The following is a 24,068-nucleotide window of genomic DNA, read 5'->3' as shown; positions in this document are numbered from 1 at the left end:
ATACAGTTTTTCATTATTTCTGAAGAATTATGTTCTTGGATAGGTTAATGTAAGCTTTTGTTCCATATTTTTCCTTTTCTCTGCAGACAATGGGAATAAAGATAGGTTAAAAAAAAAAGTAGAACCGAAGGTGTTGAGAATAATTGTTGTGATTAGTCAGCACATCAGGTGTTTTTGATGGCTGCAGCATATGTGATCAAATTATGTGGTTTCTATTCTCTAGTGTGATGAAGGTAAAAGCAGTTAATATCTGTGTGTAAAAAACCCATTGATAAGAGTCAGATTTAACAATTTTGAGTGCTTGAGCTAATGCCAGCCTGACTGCCCCTTGGAATTAATATTTCCAGGAAAATGTCCAGAGCAGATAGTTGGTTCTGGAGTTTCCGTGGCGTTAGGCCGGGATGCATAGAAACAATGTAGCTGAATAAAAATTCAGGTAATTAGATGGTGCGTCATGGGTAGTGTTTAGTGCAAAATTCACCCTTTTTTATTTTCATCCTGTTGTTGTATTGTTAGTCCTTTAAGTGGTATCATCCTTAGTACCAACAAATATTAAATGCTTTTCCTGAACTTTTCTATAGATGGCAGTGCAGCTCTTATTGGGTAGTCTTAGATTAGAAGTGTTTTGACTGTTTTTGAAAAGGCAACTTTTGCAGGATTTTAATTAGGCTTCTGGAATGGCAACCAGAATGGGAAGACAATGGAAGGAGCTTGCTGGCTACTTCGTCTTTTTGTTTCTTTTTTTGGGGGAGAAGAAAAATAAATATCTTTGCTACTCTCAGTAGAGCTTGGTTTTAAGGACATAGGGGGGAAAAATAAAATAAATTTGGCCTTTTTTAGGACAATCCTTTTGTTCTTCACTAACTCAGCCACCAGCTATGGAGAAAATATGCAATCCCGTGTTGGAGGTTTAAAAGTTCTACAAATCTAAATAACTTCTCAGAAGATCATGCATGGGGACTTACAACTAAGTAAGAAGAGGTTTTTTTTGAGACCTTGTCAGGAAGAAAATGTTTTTATGCTCTAATTGTGTTACAGAATGTAACTTATCTCGCTATCCCTACTTTTGTTTTACTTCCAGTTTTGAAGGCAACAAATCAATTGGTTAGCATTCTAAGAATTGAATTGCCTTCAAGTTTTTAAGCATTGGTTTCACTGATATTCTTTTTGCTCCTTTCAACAACTGGTCTTTGCTGCTGAGCATCGAATCTGCAATGCTATTTCTGCTCAAGTCTGTGAGAGAAGACTGGTGCTTAGCAGAGCGGTTGTGATGGTTCTGTAAATCAGCAACATAGATAATATTTTTCTGTATGTATTCTCACTTAATGTTTAGCCATACTGTTTGCTCATGTCCTGTGTTTCATCTGCCTACTTTAATACCCAACTGCTTTACTGTTTCATGTCAGAAAGCTGCTTAGCAGCGTGAGGTACAAATTCTGCTGTGTTTTGTGGGGTTTTTTTGATTGATTTGGGTGTTGTTTTGTTGTTTTTTTTTTTTTTTTTTTTATACAGGCTTTCATCAATTGTGTTGCTGGGTAACTTTAGATCAGGGACCAAGTTAAGGGTTACGATTAAAATGTCTCTTCATTTCACTGCCACTGAGTTAGTAGTTATAAATGAAGCTTAGATTACAATTATTTAAAAACCAAAAAGCCTTGCAAACAAAATTAAGAGTTAGATAACAAAGAAAGGAGAAAAGAATCCCCAAACCAACCCAAACAACAAACCTTAACGTGGATCTACACGCTTGCTGTGTCTCTAGGTTTGAATTGTGCTCATGATTGTAATGTAACTGTCTTCATTAAACACAGAGAATTTACGGTTTACAGAGCCAGGCTGAAACTAAGATTTTAAGAGTTCTTCGTTCCTGTAGATGCAGGAGGGAGAGACTGCATTAATATTTTGCTGATGCTTATTCAGTTTCTCAGCAGCTGAGAGGGTTAGCATTCCCTTGCTAGGAGTCTGGGAGTTACACACCTGAAGGACTGAATGTCTGATTTCTATAATGATCTTTGAAATAGCTGCTTAGGACTGAAGTAATTTCACTTCAGTGTACAGGAAACATAAATGTGTTTTTTTTTCTGATTTCTTGAAATGAGAGCTTGGACTATAGTCTAGCATATCAACCCTGCTACACTTTTGCTTCCATTAATTCTTGTCTGGAAATATTGTTCAATATATATGTAAGCATCATAGCCTAAAACATACATCTTAACTGGAGTCTTGTCACTCCTTTGCTTAACCAATAATGAATCGCTCTTTTGCTGTAGCAAGGTTGAGCTGTTTTGTTTTCTCCTATCCATTTTACTAACTAGACACATGAGAACCACGAGCTCGAATATGTTTTTTTTCAGAGTGAAGTTTTGAATGTTTTTGAGAAGTCAAAGTTCTTAATTTAAATTAAGAATAGGATAGATAACACAGTTGTTATTTTGCGTATTCTTCTGAGATATGTGCTTTTTCAAAGACATTATGATATTCTGGTGCATAATAGACTGCAAGAAGTAAAAATTTAACCTGAAAATATTGCACTAGTTTTGGCACCTTTCTTTAATACTCTCTAGACAAGAAGTTGTGGCGTATGGGTTTTTTTTTGTGGTGTTTTTTTATTTTAAAGCAATTTTGTGTAGGCAATTAGGTTTAGACAGGAAACTCTTATGAGTGTTCTCTGTATTATCAGGTCATGTCAGGACCCTATTGTACAAGAAGACAAAAGACATCAAGTCCTCTGACCCCTTTTAACTGTAGGCTCTAGGAACAACATGAATGTTTGTGCTATGTTAAGTTTTACTGAAAGAAATAAAGCCGGTATTTTGTGTATATACAGAGTGAGCATCAATGTAATTTTAAGGATATAGGATTATGGAATAATAACTGAAATCTGACTTGAAGAGACAGATGGGTTTTAGCTGCTTTGCTGAGAATTGAATTGCCCTTGAGATGAAATCTGGATCTCATTGGAATGAATCTGTTTTGTCATTTATTGATATGTGGCCAGAATTTTAGCTGGGGTGTGAAGTAGTTGTGTTTTTCTCTTCTTCATCAGTAGTTTTTGAAATGTCGTAAGATTTACTTTTTGGTTTGTTATATTTTCTTTTCCCTCTTTGATTGAAACTTGAGGAAGAGCAATTCTGAATTAGTTTTTGAGTCTGGGCAGAAAGCTTTCTGGTTTGAGACACATAGGTACTCACAGTGAAAAATGCTCTACTTAGAGAAAGAGAAAATAAGCTTGCTAAAATAGCATTGTTTAGTTCATTCACTAATGTCTTACAGTAATTTAGTTATTTATGAGTAATTTAGTGTTAGTTAATCTTTTCAATAATTCACTTCTCAAAATGAAGTAAAAATGGCTTTATAGTAAGCTTTAAACTGCCAGTTTGATTTCTCAAATAAGTAATTGATTATGTGAATTCAGACTTGGAATGTGTATATTTGTAATACATTTACTTCTGTAGAGTGAAGTGTTCTAGGTACTGTCTTCTACCCATCTTCCTTTTTTTCTCAGTTGTACATTCTCTTCAGGAAGTTAATGCTATAGCCATAGTTCTTGCTCTGTGAGAAGCTGGGCTTTTTAAATTTTGGACTGTTTTGTTACAGCTATGAAGTGCAAGTAAACTTGAGATAATTTAAAAGTATGGAATAAAATAGCTATTCAGATATATAAGGATTGTTTTAAAGTAATATTGGGTAGACTTTTATGAAGTGTGAATCTCTTAGAGGTTACCATTTGAGATTAGATCTCTCTTGCCCAGTGTGTTTTTTTGACAGAACTATGTAATACTCTGATAGAAGTGCTGAAATTCTTTTAGAAACAATACAGTGCTAAATCCAAACAGGTGAATACCGAGTCTTCATACTGTACTAGCAGCACTACGTAACAGCCATTGTAAGCATTTTCAGCACAAAATCTTTCTGAATTGAAAGCAATGTTTACAGACCTGAACATAATTTAAATAGTATGCTGAAAATGTGTTGCATTCTTATGAAGTTTTTCATGAGAAGCATTGGTTGATTTATTGAGATATTCAATACAGAGTGTTCAGGTCTCATGCTTCATTTTCATCCATTTAGCAGGGTGTAGTGAAACTAAATATGTATCTTTTCTTGGCGTAGATATTTCTTTTTTTTTGCTATAACTTTCTAAAAAGAGCAACCTTGAAATGAGCCCTTCAGGTGTAAGCTAGTTGGAAGAAGCACACATAAAAAGCAGTTTCCATGTAATGAGCTAGTTGAAATGTGATTTTTTTTCTGCTTTTATGTTGCAAGTCTTAAGATTTTAAGACACTGAAGGTAAATATAAAAGAAAAGTTAAGAAGTAACTGCTTTGGTGTGAAATCTGCATTTTCATATGAAAGAATATACATACGTATGATTTAATTATTGAAACAAAGAATCTGAAATATTTTTCTGACAGTGTACTCAGATGAACAGCGTTGACTAATTGCATTTCCTCCTTTGCTGGAATACATGTCTTTTGGCTAACAAAAGGTTAAACTAATAAAGAGAATTAATTGTATTGTGTGCTCCTATGGTGCTTCCTGAAAGTAGTTTGTGTACTTCAATTGGGCACTTCCTTAAAAAGGGTGTGAATTTGTTCTGTGTCTGAAACCAAAGGATGGTTTCATCTCACTGCCATTCTGACTTGAATTCATTATTACGTTAATAAATGCACACTCATAATTTTGTCTGTGATTAGATTTTTTTTATTTATTTCTTTGCTAGAGAATTTTGTACAGTGATGGCTAATTATATGACTAGATAAGTCACTAGTACTTAAGTGAGGGAATGAGGTTGAAAGGAAGGAAAAAGCATTATTCTTGTGGTATAAAAATATTTAATGAAGTATAATGGCTTCAGTCTTAGGGAATCTTGTCGTACCTGTACTAGAATAATTTGAATTTTGAAGTAGCTGGTCCTTTTTTGGTGCTTAAAGATGCTGCCAAAGAAGCCTGTGAGACCCCAGACATTTTAGTCTTTCATGCTGCTGCCACGTTTATCCGGCTGTTGTTGTGACATAACTGGACCACAGAGGAGGAAACTAGGCAATCTCTCCCTATAGGTATGTGATTCACTCTTAAAATTCATTAGTATGTCAGAGTAACGAGACTGTCTGTGAAAATGTAGTAGCAGTGTATGGGGAGGTAATTTTATCTACTTATTACCTAGAAAGTATTCAAACAAACCAATGATGGAAGCACTTCGGAAATCAACTGCTGTAGATGTGTAGGTCCGTATGGGCAGTAATTGAAATTCAGTGGCGTATCTCTGATCGGGTGTGGACACACTGTAGGAAACAAAAGTATCTGTGAACTTCCTGGGAAGTGACTGAGAGCAAACCCAGCAGGTGTCAGATACTTTGCAATTTGTACTGTACACCCTTCTACATTTCCCTCTGTGCCCAGCATACTGGAGACCGTTTTTATGGAGAGCTGTGTATCACGTAGCATCACTAATGTGGAACAGCAGCGTGGAGTTCTGTATTTTCTGCTTAGAGAATTTTCATTTGCTGCATTCGTCACCAAAGAAATCCTGTCCTGCAAGGCAGATTGAATAATTCATTGGTCCTTCACGCTCCTTTACCTGAAAACCTGACTTTTGCGTTTGTAGGCCAATATTTTTCTTGGCAAGAGATATCAGAGTAGTCCAGGAGGTCCTCTGAGATTTTTAGCTTTTACTGATGTGTTCTAGAAAATGGCAAACATGGTGTTTGAATTTCACTTGTGATATAAAAAGATTTCCTGGAAATACGTTATCTTGGTAAGCTGCTGTTTCTGCTTAGGATGTCTGTGTGAAAGATCTTTGTCTTACTCTGTTTTCTAAAATTTATAAAATTGTTCAAACTTCCTGCTCAGAAATATAGTGATTCTGGGATTGGAATCTGTTACAGATGTCAACCTTGAAAGGAGCTTTTCATTGGTATGGATCTGTGTGCCACTGAGTCGTGTTATAACCAGTTAAACCATGACACAGTTATCTGAGGCTGGTGTTGCTGGAAACCTCTGTTTAAACTCATAAGGTCATGTCCAAGTTCCACACTCTTTTGTCCTGACATCTTCATACTGTGTTCCGGAATCTGACAAAAATGATACTGGCTTACTTGAATTGTACTGTTCTAACTTCACAACTTTCATTAGGTTGATTTAATTGCTTTTGTTTTTCCAATATTACACATATTGAAATCCCTGGCATTTGTTTTTCATATCCCTAATTTTAAAAAAAACTTTGTTATGCCTAAAAACATAGGCATAAACATGAGACTGCTTGTTTCTCATTTCAAAGCCTCAAAAGTCAGTGTAACCTTTTTGCATTTAGTCTTCATTATGAACAGATAATATTTGTGAATGTTTTAAATTAGTGGGAGAGCATCCTTGATTAACACGTCCACAGCTAAACTTTCAGTAGAAAACTGCAACTGCTATGTAAAACTCAGTCTGTATTTTCACTTGTGTCAATACAGAACTAAGAACAAACTGGTTTCAGTGTGTTCTGTTACCAGTTCCTCAACCATTCTTTCGGCAGTTTGCTGGCAGACAGTTTTCTGCTCGTGGCAGAGAAAGGAAATGTCATGAAAGTAGAGACTGAGATTTCAGAGGTTCTGCCTTCAGAGTGAAAATAGCCACCATCTGCCCTCCCACCACTGCTCTAGTCTTCAACTTCACAGTTTAACTATTACAGCAGTGGGAGGTAGTGGGAAACTGAATTACTTAATGAGATGGCGTTTCTGTCAGTGTCTTGTGTGATGTGTGAGTCCCTGCTGTCAAATATTATTAAGAGGTTATACAACTGCATTACAGTGCACAAACCTCTTGTGATGTTGGTTTGAGAGGCCTGACATTTTGTGAGCAGGCTTTTATGGCAAATTACCTTTTTTCCTTTGGGATGGGAAAGCTTATATGCCTTTGAGAGCTGCGTGGTTCAGAACTGACACAGTAAATCTTCTCGTGCAGTTGTGGCTGGTAAAACCGAGTAAGGCAACTTCGCTTTTATTTCATAAGATTGCAAGTGGTGTCTCCTTCATGAATTGGTAACTGCGTATCCAGTGTTACATTTTAATGTGAGCTTATAGCTATTTCTTTTCAATTATTTTTTCTTTATTCTACCAAGTAGCATCACTTTTCAATAACAGAAGGACTTCAGAGTTACTCTAGTGTTCTACTTCTAACTGTATTGTTGAATTTTTAAGTCTTGCACATCGTTTTCCTTACTCCTAGGCAATCTTCAAACCACAATGAGCAGGTAAACATATGCCCAAAGAGAACACTAGTCTTAAATTTGGAATATTTTTCAAAGTTATCAATATAAACAAGAAAAGCAACTTTAAAAGATATGTAAAACAAATTGAGACATACATCTAACTCATCTAACTAGATTTCTGAACATTTTACAGATAACTTGATTAAGAACACCTAGATAGGCACACAGTTTCCTTTTACTTTTCCTTTTTACCTAAAATTGTATCCTAATAACTTATAGGAACATCGGTGTTGAATCTTTTCCAAATTGCTAAGCATCACAAATTTAGGGGAGGGGCAGTGTCTTACACATGTTGGGTCAATGGTTTTTGTAGTACACAGAGCTTTGATCCCTCTAGATGAAATATGTACATTTCAGTCTTACTGTTCCCACAGTTCTAAATATAGGATAGAATCATAGAATCATAGAATGGCATAGGCTGGAAGGGACCTTAGAGATCATCTAATCCAACCTTTCTGTCATGGGCAGGGACACCTCTCAACTAGATCAGGATGCACTTTAACTCTTTTCTTTTCAAGAAAACAACATTGCATTCAAGACATTGATACCATCTGCAATCTGGTATCACCTTATAACTCTAATTGTGATCCTCCTTGAGGCTAGGAATTGAACTAAGCACCATTTTTCCACATATGAGGTGGGTCTGAGTAAACAGCATTTCAGTGATTTTTTTTGTGTTCTTGGTTTGCACTGTTTGCAACAGTGCAAGGGAGTGACAGGGAATAGAATTACTCAAAAATAGCTAGGAGGTATTTGAGGATTGTGTTGGTTTTAATTAGGAAGAAGTATGTTAAACTGCCTGTGTAAGAATAGAGCTTGTTAATGCTGTGTAACAAGTCATGTTTAGATTACACCAGAAATATAGCTAGAGTTTAATTCAAACTTACTACACAGAGGAAACTTGATCTCCAGGTAGCAGCCTTGCCCATGGTGTTCCTCTGAATTTTGATGATATGGTTTGGTTCCTTTTTTGGTTGGGAGTTATCTGAAGCATCCCTATTTTTCTTTAAGCTGCACCTCACACTATTAATGCAAGTGTAAGTCAGTGAAGTGAGAATCATTGACAATTTTTTTGCCAGTTTAGAGTATCTGTAGCAAGTACGTACTGCTTCATAGTGTAAAATGCTCCATTATTTGTAGGCAAACTTTAAAAGTAGTGCTTAACTTCTGATACTGGTAGACTTTTCTGAAAACAGGCTGGAAGCTATGAGTAGAAGGGACTGCTTTTCCTCAGCCTCTGCTTCTTCTATGTTACTGTTTATGCTTATTGTTGATTGACTTTATATTATTGTCCTCTATAGTAAATCAGAAACTTCCTTCTTAAAAGCATCTGCCTATTAAAAAAAAAAAAAACAAACCAAACGGTAATTGAGTTTCATGGGATTTCTGCAGGAAGATGGGCAGAATGCTTCCCCCTCGTTCAGTTTCTTTTTTTGTAGGTTCATTACTGGAGGCTAGATGGCAGTCAAGGAGCGCTTTTTATGGCTGTGAGATTTAATTTGTGCTGCATGTTTACAAAGTGTGATTGCTTATGAATTGGTGAAGTCTAACAGAACAGTTAATACTTCTGTTTTTCTTCTTCCTTTCCCTTCATCATGCTATTGAATTTCAGATTTCTTACACAGAAGCATAGCTGCTTCTTGAGATACAGTGTGTACTAACTTAATCTAATAATTATTTCCTATCTACTTTCAGTAAAACTACTTAGAGCATACAATGCCTCTCTAAAAATGTTTTCAAGAATAATAAATCTTTATTTAACACTATTATAGCTGATAATTAAACATAGAATGTCTTGAATTTTCAGAACAAAGTTCTTCTTGCATGTGTTGTCACAGCAACCCTCTTTTACAAGGGCATGAACAAAATGATGAAATACTTGTTGGAATGTTGAGCTTAATTATCTTTAATGTGACTTGCAATGTACAGTGTTTAAAATAGCTCCCTTCATATCCTGCTTTTGGTATCCTGGAGAGTTCTGTCCTTTCTCTTCTCTGTGTGCTTTCTTCTGTTCTTACGACTTTTACATTGGGGTTTTTCTCTTCAGCCCTATAGTATGGTATGTGCCTTCCTGGATGCCCACTGTCTTCTCAAAGTGAAAGAAGTCTTTATCTTCTGTCTCCATTTTTCTGCTTTCACTTAAAAGTCCTGTTCAATGCATAATTAAAATTGCCTTTTTGGAGGCCTGTCTTGAATTCCTATTTATTTATCTCGTCTCTATCTGGGGTGTTGTCAAATGCTGAAAATAGCATTGAAAAAGACCCTGGAAATCTTTTATCTTTGTCATTCTTGAATCGTATTTGACTGACTTTTGTGGTTATCTTCTAGCTGCCCTCTAAATGACTCATTTACCCAGTCTGTTCAGTGTTTGTTTTTAAAAGCTTTTTCCTTTTTTTAATTCTCCAAGTACCTGAACTGATACTTTGTTAACTTCTGTATTAGCCTCAAACTCTTCACTTTGCTTGAGTTTTTGAGACAGATTCTTCCTTAGTTCTCTCTCTTTACTCATGCTTATCTTCTGCATGTTCAACTTTTTCCTGTGGTCGGTTTTCATCCTTTTTTGTTTTCCACTCAATACCTTTTTTTATGGAAATCCAAAATCTTTAGTTTTCAGTGTCTCGCCAGAAGAGATGCAGCATATGCAACTGCATAGAAAACAAGTGTGAATGTGTCTGTGGAATTTCATGCATCTAAAGCTTCTAGTTTTTCCGAGCATAAAGCACATCTAGATTTTATTTGCAGAAGAATGTTTTAAATAAGAAACAGTGCTGCTCTTAGTATAGCATAAGACTTGTAACACACTTTAACACTACAGAGATATTAATCACTTTCAGATGCAAAATATTCTTGTCATTTCTAATATTAAAGCATAGAGAATCTTGTAAACACAGTGTATTTTTGTGTTCTTCCAAAATTATGCCAATTCACAGCAATAAATCCCTGCTTTAACTCAGGTGAATGAGCTTGTGTAGACAATAAAAGGCATTCTGTTTTGAAAGTACAGCCACATGTTGATTGTAGTGTTCAAATGCATGCCAGAAGCATCCAGCTGGGAGATCTTAACAACTGCAGAGACATGACTACTAATGAGGTAGTAGTAGTAGTAGTACTTTCGTCTGGTATACTCTGATGCCCTAATGCTTTTTTTTTATATTAGCTACAGATCGTACAAAGAGAATCAATATTAGTAACGACTATAAAGGTTTAAAATGGTGTTCTTTATGTTTATGTAAGATTTCTTTGAGGGTTTTTCTGCCATACTGGCAGGATTATTGATGTGTTTTTTAAAAATAAAAATATTTTGATACACTGTTGTATGTATTGAAAATGTAATCTAAGAAAAGCTGTTGTATTATAACTAAAAGAAAAGAAGTCCAGTGTATGTTTTTATGTATGAGGAAAAGAGAACTTTTCACATTTTCCAGTGATGCTTTTTGTCAACAAGAATTCAATTTGTGGAGGAATGATTGCAAAGGCTTTTAATTCTCCTCCATTAGGTTTTTGGAATATTTGACCTTCTGATGCATCACAGCTACACCTTCCAGTTTAGACAAAACAAAAGCTTATAGGCCAGGTTCAGTTTGAGAGTACATGTTTTTTTTTGATCTTCTAAGGAAACATGCAATGTTTTTTCTTCAGAAAACTAGTTTGAAAACTGTCTGTTATTTTGGGATGTTTTTCTGTTGTCCAGAACTAGCATCTTGCGAATTAACTTGTTCAATGTTTTTGTAAAGTACATACTCTTTTTAGTACTTTTTCCTGGTAAATCCTGAAACCTAGATGTCTTGTAGCTGGCTTCCAATTCAGACCCATGTTTGCTGCTTCTTATAGCAATAGGATTTCACTATGCAGTTGAGTTGCTGAGATGTGTAACAAGGCTGTATCGTGATGTTTTTCTTAACTTCAGAAACCATAAAGTAGAAGCAGCTTTGCTTACTCTGTAATTCTTAAGTCTGTTGGACTTGAGGAAACTTTTGAGAAAAGATACAATGTCTGTTCAGCTATCTCGTCAACGTTTTTGTGAATATCATGATCACAAAAGGAGCTTTTGCTAAGTGATAAGATGGGGAAATTCTGAAAATGAGTTTGTTGCAAGATAAAATAGATCTAGTGGTATAATACACTACCATAGCTTGGTTCCAAAAGGTTCTCTTGTGCATTAGAAAGATGAGTTGGATTGGCCCTTGGTACAACAATTGTTTTGTCCTTTTGATGCTGTAAGTGTGAAGACTCCCATAGCTGGGTGAATGTACAGATTAACTGACTTGAAACTATCAAGTCCCTAGGGCCTTAACCATTGGACTAGAAATTGAGCTTTCTATCCCAGTGTCAACCCCTTCCTCCTCTGTTGTTTCAAGAGAGGAACTGACTTGGATTGCTCTTCTCCTGTGTGGCGTTGGTCAAAATCAGTATTGCTAGATTTGTAGTAATATATTCATTGCCATAGCATCAGAATTAAGTTAAACACAGTATTGTGGCTTCATTGTCGTGCTAATATAGACATCAAGCGTTTTATTTAAATAGGGTCTCCTCAGTAGTAGAAAAAGAGTGAAGGTGACATCTAACCAGGATGTTTATCTACTTTTTTTTCTTCTTGTGGAATGTCACAATGACATGTATCTCTCTAAATGATTCAGTGACTTTGACAACTGCTTTTACAAGTTTACAGAGAAGTATGATACAGAGATGCTATTTTTTCTAAGAAAGACTCAGGTATTTTTTTCGTGTAAAATTGCATTTTTAAAATTTTACTCATTGTCCTAATTATCCCAAAGACCTATAAAAGTTAAGTATTTTGGTATTTTGGAGATGCTGATAGAATTCTATTAAGAGGGCTTTTTATTTATGCATATATATTTATTTTTCTTAGGATGATTTAAATGTCAGTCTTTAAGCCACTTCTTAAATTTTTCTGATATGTTGATTAGTTTTTCAGTAGCTTCTGTTATCCATGCCCAATTTTGGCCCTAGGTGGCATATCGGTTTCAGAGAGCTGTCAGAGAAACTGAAATGTCATGCTTTCTTCTTGTATATGTTTGAGATCTTTTTAACATAAAAACTGAAGAAAAAATTTTACATGGGCAAGTGACTTTGCTTCATTTTTTCAGCAGCTTCTGAGAAACTGTTTACTCTCTTGCTGAAAACTTGAAATCAGCTTGAGGTCGACTTAGAAAAACTGAGTCTAAGATTTGGCCATAAAAACTAACAATGTTCAGAATAGGTAAAGCACCTTTAATTAATGGAAGTCAGAAAATAACCTTGGTTTCATAGTGGTCATTACTGATGCTTGCTGTAATGCGTTTTCATCAAAAGGAATACAGCATGGTACTGTAAGAATAGCCAACTACAAGTCTGAAGTCTGATTCTAACCTACTGATGATTTGTTTGTACCAAGAGGTCAAAGTATAACTAAATAAATGGCATGTGCTATAACATGCGCATGACATTTCAGGTCAACAAAGTGACTTGTAATTACTATTGTGGTGTTTAAGTAAACAACTTCAGAAAATGTATACTGGAAATAGCCTAGCATGTGTACTTTTCATAATACCCAGCCAGATTTAACAGTCAAGTTTTTACTAAATTAGATTACTTTAATGTCAGGTAAATCTGCTGTAGGTGTGTTGTCAGTAACCTGGGAAAGTATTATTTGACTACTAACACCAAAACTAGGCATGCTGGAAAGGTGTTTATACACTGATGCTGTAGATGACACATGATCCTTTGCTGCCAAATTTTAAGCTTGTAGATGTGCTTTCTATAGTTTAATAGCTCTGGTAGTTAGAGCTCAGGCTCTTTAAAGTTCTGTGAACACTCTCCAAAATGATTTGTTTGAGGGTTGCTTCTCTGGAATTGCTTTGTATTTCTGTACTAATCCCAATGCCTGACTACTTCTTTTTTTTCTTCTTTTTAATTCAAATGTAATATACATTGTGTTATAATCTTTCACTCGTCCACATCTTTTGCATTTAATAGGGAGGAAATGTAGACATGTATACTTCTAATTTGGGCACACTTTAACTTATTTTGATTTGCATTATATACTTACTTCAAGAAATAGGAAAGCTGAGAATCAGGCCTCTTGCCTAGGTCTAACTGTTGAGCTGAATTGAACTTAAGTTGGTGAACTGAAAAATGCTGCTTTTCAGTGGAAGAGAGAGCTTATGATGATAGTATGATGATACCATGAGGAATTTTGAGACGGATCTTTTTTAAAAATAATATTTTACAACTCCAGTTCGTTATGATGGACATAAATTTGTATTGAACTTTAAACTTGTTCAGCTTCAGCAAAAGTAGCTGCTCTACAGTACCTCAATCTTCAAAGCATTGGTCTTAAGTACTTAATATTTTTATGCGTCCTGAGAAAGATTCTGAACTCTATACATCCAACAAATGAGGCAAAAAACCCAAGCTGTTGTACGTGAACTGTTGGTGTGTGCTTGATTAACATTTGATAAGACATAACACCTGAGTGCAATCACTGCAGAAAGAATTTGCAGGACATGGAAGTGAACTTACCAAATGCAGCGCAGTCATTTGCCAGCCTTACCCTTGCCTCTCTATTTAGTCTTTTCCCATCTCTTATGCAATATGAGTGTTTCCTGTTGTTGGAGTTCTCACCTTTCTCAGTTCTTATACAAGTAGTCATAGATCATCGGTTTCTTACCTAATGCTTTTCCTGTTCTATTGCAGTAAGACAACAAAGCACTACTGCCTGTGTTCAATTGAAAACGTTTCTGGAGGAAGAGCTTGGGGACAGCATTGTTAGTTTGACTTGGGATTTCACAGTCCTAAACTTAATCTCTCTCTAGGTTCATGGAATCATAGAATGGTTTGGGTTGGTGGGAAACTTAAAGATCACCTACTTCCAACTCTGCTGCCATGGGCAGGGACACCTTCCACTAGATCAGGTTGCCCAAAGCCTCATCTAACCTGGCATTCAACACGTCCAGGGATGGGGCAAACACAGCTTGTCTGGGCAACCTGTTCCAGTGCCTCTCTGCTCTCACAGTGGAGAATTTCTTCCTCGTCTCTAATCTAAATCTCCCCTCTTTCAGTTTAAAGCCGTTGCCCCTTGTCCTATCACTACACGCCCTTGTAAAAAGTCCCTCTCCAGCTTTCCTGTAGGCCCCCTTTAGGTACTAGAAGGCTGCTCTAAGGTCTCCCCGGAGCCTTCTCTTCTCCAGGCTGAAAAAAAACAACTCTCTCAGCCTGTCTTTGTAGGAGAGGTCTTCCAGCCCTCTGACCATCTTGAAAATCTAGTGGTAAATCAGCCTTGTGAAGTTACCTGTCTGTTTTAATATGCATTATTCTTTTCAACTATACAAATAAAATAGGATTCTTCTCTTACTGTATCTTATAGTAAATGCTGAAACATAATATTCTGTAGGGTTGTAGTTGATGCACTTTTGAAGAATTTTTGTTTCCTGTTCTTGATTCATTGCTCAGCATCACTTAATGATGATAATTGCTGTTAAGCACATGTTATTAGCAATGTTAATGCCATGTAGTGAGAATAAGGATGGAGGTCTGTAAATACAGGTTCTATAAGCACTAGTGTGTTGGTGAAACCGTCCTGGTTAATCCCAGCTGGCAACTAAACACCACCCAGCCACTCAGTCACACTCCCTTACCCCCAGGAGATGGGGAAGAGAATTAAAGGGGAACAGGGAAGGAGACGTGTGGGTTGAGATAAGAATAATTTATTAATAATAAATGAATATATATGTGTGTGTTTAATAAGAATATATACAAACAAGTGATGCACAGAGTAATTGCTCACCACCAATGCCTCTCCTGTCCTGTCCCAGCTAACAATCCTGAAAACAGATAAGTCCCGACATTGCGTTCCTGGATGAGCAAGAGACTCAAAAAGAGTGAGAAAGCGAGCCCCTGGAAGAGCAAAAGCTCTTCTTTCCAGTCAACCCTCATGTATATACTGGGCATGACGTTGCATGATATGGGATGCTGCCTTGACCAATTCAGCCCTCAATCCTAAATTTGAATCGTAAAAGGAGTTGTGGACCCTCTTTGTCCTGACCATGCTCCCTCCCAGCCCGTTGTGTTCCAGCACACTGGCATAGACAAAGGAAGCTGCATAGTGAATCCCAGACTAAAACCAGAACACAGAGCTTTTCTAATTTCTAACTGCTAAAAAGGACAAACCTTCACTTTATCTTACAGCTATTTCAAGGTGACGTTGCTGACATCTGCTTTTGTATTATGCTTCCCAAGCAGATAGCATTGGGAAGTACTCAAAGTGAATTCCCATGTAGCCCAGCTATTGCAAGGACTTCATGTCACAGTTGTGTTTGCCAGCATGGAGTTGCCTCAGTGTGGTGCAGGAGTGTATAATTAGGGAAACATGATGAAATGTGCTGTTGACAGAAAAATATGTTTGGCATCTCAAATGCTGACCTTCTCTGACATCATTAGACTTCTGAAGTTCTAACACAAAGATAGCAAACAAGCAAAGTGGCTTATCTAGGTTTATTAGTTAAGTCTGACATACTGTATTTTTATGTTGTGCTTTTTTAAATGATTTTGCCCAGTGGTGACAAATGTTTTCAACTTTCTTACGTGTTTGTGGCTGCCATTTGTAGTTTATTTGTCATGCTCATTAAGGTTCCCTCAGTAGAAGAAGAAAATGCTTGTTCATATTATTTTGGAAGATCAAAGCATGGTATAGAAACAATTTATCAACTGACAAACCAAAGCTGCCTCTCAAACACACCTACATTTTGCAGAATTATTTAAAAAATACATTAGTTAAAAATCTTCTAGTTCCTGGAAAAATGTAAATTAATGGAAACAAAAAGTAGTAAATATATGCAGGCAGTTTGTTCTCCCAACTGTTAAATCCATATTTCCTTTAAATGACGTCCATTTCTCTGGAAGTTTTTTTCCCCATAGTTTTTATTAGTATTCACAATTATTCTAATAGATAGGTTTTTCTATTTCTTTCTGTAGATACTTCGAATATTATATGTAAACAAAATTATTCAGGTAGGACTTTGAAATATAACAAAAACAGGTAGTTCTGTCTCAAGTATTCCATCTTTTCTTTATATTACTTATGTTTTACAAAGTGCCTGTTACCTATTTTCATTTTATACCCTCCCTCCTAAGTCAATAAATAACAACTTCTGCAGAAATGTAGAATGTATAATGTTCTGTGTCACGGGGGAAAACAAAAAAATCTTAAAATATATTTAGTTCTTTCCGCCATTTGTAATCAAATACAATAGTCCTTTGTGAACACTATTGGAAGACTGCTGAGGAACAGTTGGAGGAATGGTTTAGGTAGATGCCTATTAATTTTCTTCCTTTTCACCTATACATCTTTGACAAAGTTAATCTTACAAATGGTAGCCAGCAAAAGGATAACTTCCAAGTGAACGTTGTTTTGCAGTATATTGATAGTCTGTATGCAAGTATTCTCTTAAGTATTTAGTGATCACTTTATTATCCAGTGAGAAAATTAGTAAAGAACTTATTTTACTTAATACTTGGTAAATTTTTTAATATTGGTCCCATGAATCATCTTTAGGTATAGCTGTTAAACCTAAGAAAAATCTGCATTTCTGCTCTTAAAAAAGAGGCAGATGTGAAGCGCCTGAGTCTGATCTTGGGCCTTAAAGCTATGGCTTTTATTTGTGGTATATGGGAAAATATAGCTCAAGAGTTAGAGCTATATAACTGTTAACAGTTTCCTTAGACCTACTTTGTGTTACAATCATTTGATATTAATAAGTTTTGGGTTTTTTTGGATAATGAAGTAAGACAGAGTGTGGGTTTTCTGAGTACTGCACTATTGCCTGATGTGGCTTTCCAGTAGCATGGGGCTTGCAGCATCTGACTGCTCAATAAGCTGAATATTCTGCAGCCTTGACCTTTTAAACTTTCCCTACTGTTGGTATTCTTAAATAAAGAGGGGGTAGTTTCTGTGTTTTTAACTCTGACTTGACTTCCCCAGACCATAGTTGTGTGAGGTTTTTTTTTAAATATACCTGACTGACTATATGTAATATTTATAACTCCATTGAAGACTAACACTTTATTTCAATTGTACTGTTAGCATACCCATGCAATGTGACAGTTTATTAGTTGCTTTAGAAACAGTTTTACGTGAACCATGATCTTAAAGACAAAAGGCATCAGAGCTTGGTGCTGATAATAGTGCGTTTTAAGTTTTGTTGGCCCAAAAAGTTAAGATAACATAGATTTCCCCCTCTTCCTTTCAAGGATGTTAGGAACTTTTGATCCGTTTGATATGAGAGCTAGAATAAGGTCGTTTAACATTTTCATGAAGTTGTTTTTGAATTCTAAGTGAGGAAAATAATTTTGTTTTAAAATGTTTCTAGTTGAGGAGCAGGCAGAATGTTAATGAATAGAAAAATCTTTGGACTGTTCCATAGGCATCAGGCAGAAAAATGTTTTACTCTGTTTTTGTTTCATCTAGCACTGTTATTGTATCGTATTAGTAGAGATGTGATGATTACTGTTTGTGTAGATGATTGTGACTAAGGCTGATCTTGACCTCTAAAGAGAGGAGACTGCTGACAACATTGGGTATGTATACAATACAAATGGAGCAAAGCTTTGAAATAAAGTTACGGTGGCAGTAGGGTAAATGAGGTACCACAAAAGCAGCTGTCTCACGTTTTCTTTCTTGCAGGATATCTTGAATAATCTTGATTCGTGTGATCTGGAAGATGATGATCTCATGCTTGACGTGGACCTACCTGAGGACCCACCTCATGACAAAGGTTAGTAAATTAGCCAAGCAATCTTGTTGTGAAACTGCATTATGGGCTTAAGAGGTTTTTGAGTTGCATTATTCTGGCTTCTGCTTTAATAAGCTGATGCACTCTTCAAATTATTTTTTCTTTAAATAACAACTTTTTATTTTCTGAAACATAGGAAACGTGATATTTTTATTCCCCCAAATACAACTCTTGCATTTGAAGAATTCTAAAGTTAGACATTTACTGCCTTTTACAAAAAAGCAACCTTGTTGCACACTGTTTCTTTGAATTATTTTCGTAGAATAAATTTCAAACTTAAGTTAGTCCTTCCGTCTTATGCTTCAGCTATATCAGCTTTGGTGAATGACAATATAATTCTTTTTGATGTAATTATTTACTTTCTTCTACAAAACGACAGTATCTCCTGGGTGCGTTTTATGCAATTCAGGTTACAAAAGCATTAAGATTTAAGATGTACTTTTTCAAGAAGTCTTTTATGCGCTCTTGTCAGTGAGAATTCTGGCAAGCATTTCACAGGGAGGTTAGTGGTACCTAAATGCCACTAAAATAATACAAATCTAGGCTAGATTTAACCAGGTAAGGCAAATTATTGTTGCGCTTTCTCAAATCCTAGCCTGGAAAAGTTTGAGGCATTTACTTTTGGTCATTCTTTACTCACTCATAAGAATTGTCACTGTCATGTGAATACGGGTATTAGCTTTACCTCTGAGTTGAATGGAGGCTAAAATGTCTTCAGATGAACAGAAGCATTGGATGTGAAGCACTGTAGTGCCCTGCCCTGTGCCAACAGGCATTGAAACAAGAAAAAGACTTTGGTGTACTGTTTAGCTGCCTACTGAATATTGGGGAAATTCAGTTTCTTTGAGAGTTCCTTTGAGTTCTTTGAGTGAAGACTCCTGCATGTATGTTAAATACAAAGCCAAATTAACAGTAAATAAGTACATAGTCTTCCACCTACCGCAATAGTGGCACATTGTGTTTTAACAGTGTGCACATATGAAGTCCAGTAGTTAATCTTTTAAATCTAAGAAAAAGTTTTACAAAGTACTTGTGTGAAAGGTGCTTGTTAACAATAGTGCTACTATTCAACTTGTCAGCCTTGATAGGTGTACAACTATTTTTTTTTTAATGCTCCAGAATGGATAACGATCCAAGCATAGGTGGTTTCTGACAGTACTAGTGGTTATGCGCCTAAATATTATTTCAATAATAGTAATTCTAATCCTATTGGGGAAAATTAAGACATGTTTTTAAAGTGTAGATCAATTTCTAAGTTTCCTTGTTTCTAAAACATACACTGCGTTTGCATCAGTAATTGTTTCAAATTATTAATTTAAAAACTTTAAAAAATACATGCATTTTAAAGGTGAATGCTTGCCATTTAATCTAGACGTAAACAAAATATGATTTTTACTTCACTGCTTTCTTAACTGCATTAATACAATAAACTTGAATCTACTCACACTTCTGTAGCTGAGGATCAGAATTGTTTGTGTAGCTGGAATATGTTTTGTGACTGTGACAATCTGCTGTGCGAGCTGCTGGTTCAGGAGGAGAGACTTGCTGTTTGAGATCAATCTTACCTAATAATTACTGTTGTTTTTTTTTTTTAAGTTGGATTCCAAATAAAATTAATGTGACATAAACTAGGTATCTCTGCTATAATCACTTTTTATATTGAAATCACTGAATTTTTAGAAGAGGACCTGAAAAGAAGAATTCAAGTCACCTCTAGGCTTTCCCTTAAGTAAACATGACCACCTGAAAAAATGAAATTCGTTCTTTGTTAATATCCATGTGTCTTTATTCAGTGTCTCAATTTTGTTTTCCAAAGCTGAAAATCATAATAATAAAACTATGTATAAACTTATTGAGGGCTTATTTTGAATAGACCCACTTGAATTTCATGTGTTGAGCTGTAGAAGGATGCTTCTAAAGGAAAATAAATCTGTTACTTTAGGTGAACAAGTTTATTTTCTTACCTAATCTTTTGGTTATTGAACTAGATGATAAAAACTGAGTTGTAGATCTGAGTATTTGTTATAATAATATTTAACACCACTTTTTGCCAGTGCTTTTTTCATAATTATTTGTGACTTCACTGATGTGAACCTCTTAAGACTTTCCAGGTCTACAGAAACTCTCCTTGTTTTCGTTCTGGAGCCTGGGATGCCGCTTGGACGCTATTTATAGAAACAGTTCTAGCTCAACAAGTATGCAGTGAGTGAGGATGGCAGTTTTAAATCACAGGGTAGAACTGGGCTCCCTTCCCAACAACACGCAGGCTGGGAACTAAGCAGGAAGGAAGGCCTGTTTATGAGCGTCTTACGCGCAACTGTGTCTGAGTAGGCAGCCGAATAAAACAATGTTCTCTTGTGTAGAGTTATTCTCCTAGCAAAGAACTGACAATGTGAGGAAAACTCGCTGGGTAAGTGAAGGAGGAAATGCGATGGCAGAATAGCAGTTTATGACTTTTTTTTTTTTGCTGTATCCGACTGCACGGATAGCAGTTGTTTTGGCTTTGTTTCTAGTGGTTTACAAGCTGTTGCCAAATGTAGCTTTTGTTCCCTTAAGAAGTTTGTGGAATCTGCTTTGCTCTGCAGGAGTTAGTGTTTTAAAGAGCTGATTATTTTTGCTTGTTTTAAATCATGCCTGTTGTCCAGGTAAATAAAGATTAAACATCTCAAGTTGAGAAACAAACAAGATGAATAGGAAGAGAAAGATATGTATTTTAAGTAACGAAACTGTTCCCTTTTGGAATGAAGTACTGACCCTTTTCTGAAATGTTGTCTTTTTGTGTTTGTGTGTTTGAAGTTTTTAAAGGCCTGAAGATCCTGTCAGACAGATAGGGAAATGTTACTTCTGGATTTTTTTTTTCTTACCTATAGCCTTAACTCCTCCAAATGATTTTCTGCTTAAAGCTGATATACTGTTAAGACTAAATTCTGTAGTTTCTGCTACAGGTTACTCTTATTCTTGTAATGATTTTTAAATGCTAGTAAAAATGTGACTTCATTACAGAAGTCTGCTTGACAGTCCTAAAATCCATACTTTTTTTGATCAGTTTAAAAAAAAAAAGCACCACAGATTTTACACTGCATTTATTATCAGCACATAGTAAATATTTTATTTACAAGGTCTTAGGAACAAATTTTAAATTTTTTTTTTTTTTGCTTTATGCTCTCTGTAGAGGAATGTGAAAATATGAGCCGTTATGATAGACAAGACAGAAACGCTAGGCAACATCAGGAAGGATTCTGGAAAAGAGCACCACAACAGCGATGGAACACACAGGATCACTATCATCTTGGCCATACTGATCACTATATCCATGGTAAAAATGATTTGAACAGGTAAAGGACTTGTTTCTTTTTTCCCAAACAATTAAAATACTGTGGTGAGAAATCCTTTTTGGTACTAAAGAGTCTCAAGTGATACTGAGTACAAGGCATTTTCAGAATAGTTGTATGTCTATAAATAGCATGTCTAAGTGGGAGCTTCACTGAGATTTATAACGATTTCTTTTCAAAACTTTTGTTTCTGTCACGGCTGGTAATCCAAAAATTTGCTACTTGTGTTTATGTGATGGTATAAATGCTTGATTAAATTACCCTGGAAGAACATTACATTGTCTTATTACCTGCATTTTGTAAGCTTGGACAGCTTTTTACTTTTTTTTTTTTTTTTTTAAATTAAATGTAATCCTGTAGTAATATAGGCTAGCTTGAATGACAGAGTTTATAGAAGTCCTGATGAGCAAACTGGTTTTAGGGTACTGTAGTTAGTATGCGAAAGATTTGTGCAAGTGGGAAGGAAAACTGAGCATTGAAGTGAAATGGGATTGACCTTTTCTGATTTATTTTCTGCTTTGTGCCACAGTTGGTGAATATAGCCCATGTTACATAACACTTTCTTTTTTACTAAATGCTCTCTAGCTCTAGTTTATCATCACTGTGGGTTTTTAATTTTTTTTTTATAGGGGATCAAACTATCTAGAATCTCCTATTGGTCACTTTGAAACCTATGGAGCACCAAATTTTTACCAGGCTCCTAGACAGCTGGTGGGCTTACCGGAGAATACTGTGATGCTTGATGAAATGACGCTTCGGCACATGGTCCAAGACTGCACAGCTGTAAAAACTCAGTTATTGAAACTGAAGAGATTACTGCACCAGGTGAGCTGTTTAAATGGAATGAAGGCAGTAAAGTATATTGGAGAGTGAGCCTAGATGGACTAATGTTCTTTTTGGCCTTATTAGGCTACTGTCATTTCGTTTATACATTGAATTACAGTGTTCAAGAAACTGCACTTTTTATTGCTATTTAAAATAGTGCTTTTTCTGCTTTTTTCTGCACTGTACGGACTGAAAAAAATACTAAATATTGTTATTCTGCTTCTCTGAGGAAATAATGCTAAATTAAAAAAAAAAAAATCAGTGGATATGAAGACAAACTTTTATTTAATAAGATCCTAAAAAGCTGGGTGTTTAACAAAAAAAAAAGAAAATCGATCCCATTGATCAAACTTGCGTTCAGCAAGCCAATGCTAATAGCTTTTCCTTAAGGCTTTGTTTTCCTCATTCTTTTCAACTTTTCTGTGTTTTTTGACAAGAAGCTTAGCAAATCCTACTGGGTCATCTCTATTGTAAGTGCTCAAATTTAACCTTTTCAGTGTATGAAATCACTGAATTGTCATAAGCTTTTAAAGAGCTTTTTAATTTCACCTCAAAACTTGGTGAACTGTGACAATTAGGAAAATGCTTAAGTATGGCATTTCAGCTACAAAACTTCCTTTGCTACCTTAATAAAAGAGAAAAAATCCATGAGGCTTCCTTTGGAGACACAAGCGGATTAGCATTGAAAAGTATCTATATGATGTTCTCTTTAATACTAGATTTACTGCTGTTTTTTCTGATGGGATAATGTAATGAAAAGAAGTTTGTGTCCTAAAAACAAAACACAGCAAAAAAAAAAAAAAGCAAATCAACCTTAAGGCTAATTCAAGGGTATGACTATGCCTTTTAGAAATGTGAGCATTTGCTTCCCGTGGTGACTGAGAATACTGGAGATGTTTTTCCACTGACAAAATCAGAAATATAATTGTAACAATAATATAGTACCAGAGAGGGCAAGTGTCTTCTTAGAATCTGATGTCTGAGTAGTGGACTGCATAAACTGTGCCTCCCAGCAGCCTCAAGCGTGCAATTAGTGTGTGAGATAGCAGGGAACTTTTTATCCAGAGCTTTTAATGCCTTTAACACAAGGACAATTAAAAAACTAGATATATGATCTGTGTATGTGTAGTTCATTGTGTAAAGGCGTGCATGTTATAGCCAAATAGTGTGTGGCCCTGCAGAAGGTTGTATTTTAAATCTTGATCTAGTTTATAGTAACTAGACTTTCTAAAAGATTACTAAACACAAACCTTGCCTCAACTTAAACTCACAGAAGAAACAGTTACTCCTAATATGTACGTTCTTCAAAATTTGCTTCTTCTCTTGCCAAAAAATTGATCTTCTTCCTCTCCCTCCCTATAATAGCAAGTATTATTCTTCTCTTCAAACTTTGTCAAGCATACTTCTCTATATTTTCCTGACCTAACCGCCCCGTTTTGACTTGCTGCTTCCAAAACTCATTACCGGACTTCTGAATGCTTATTCTACTCTCCTGTGTATTACCCAGCCTTTTAATCAAGAAACATGAATAGTAGTGTAAAAGTAAATTAACCTGCTGCAGAGGGATAAACTTTAGACCTTAACTGCCTTTATTTACCAAACAATTAGAGTAAAACTTGTATGAAATATTGCTTCATTATTTTTAACTGTTAAATCTTTCCTGAAAATACTGAGCTTTATACTAACAGAAGTGAGTAAAAATATTGCAATTTTTTTTTTCTTATTGTAAGCAACAGAAATATAATTTTCGAAACATTTACATGAACTGCAGCAATCTGAACACTGAACTGGGACTGGATCTCAGTCTGGGCCATGTGACAGGCTTCTTTCAAAGTGTTAAAAAGCAGGATACAAAGTCAGCTCCTTT

At 35.6% G+C, this 24,068-nt stretch overlaps 1 protein-coding gene across 2 annotated transcripts in view; it reads left to right on the top strand.

Moving 5' to 3' along the window:
• CCSER2 (coiled-coil serine rich protein 2) overlaps positions 1 to 24,068 on the top strand; it is a 56,784-nt gene that overhangs the window by 4,554 nt on the left and 28,162 nt on the right. For both annotated transcript variants that reach the window (XM_086616705.1, XM_009978779.2), the window contains exons 3-5: positions 17,936 to 18,026; positions 21,217 to 21,379; positions 22,006 to 22,201. In XM_086616705.1, the coding sequence (XP_086472831.1) occupies positions 17,936 to 18,026; positions 21,217 to 21,379; positions 22,006 to 22,201 (450 nt within the window). The remainder of the gene's footprint in view (positions 1 to 17,935; positions 18,027 to 21,216; positions 21,380 to 22,005; positions 22,202 to 24,068) is intronic.

The sequence above is a fragment of the Tauraco erythrolophus genome, chromosome 9 (genome assembly GCF_009769465.1).
Source record: "Tauraco erythrolophus isolate bTauEry1 chromosome 9, bTauEry1.pri, whole genome shotgun sequence".
In the NCBI taxonomy this organism is placed as follows: Eukaryota; Metazoa; Chordata; class Aves; order Musophagiformes; family Musophagidae; genus Tauraco; species Tauraco erythrolophus.
The sequence above is the reverse complement of the archived record's forward strand: the minus strand, read 5'-3'. Positions and strand labels throughout refer to the sequence as shown.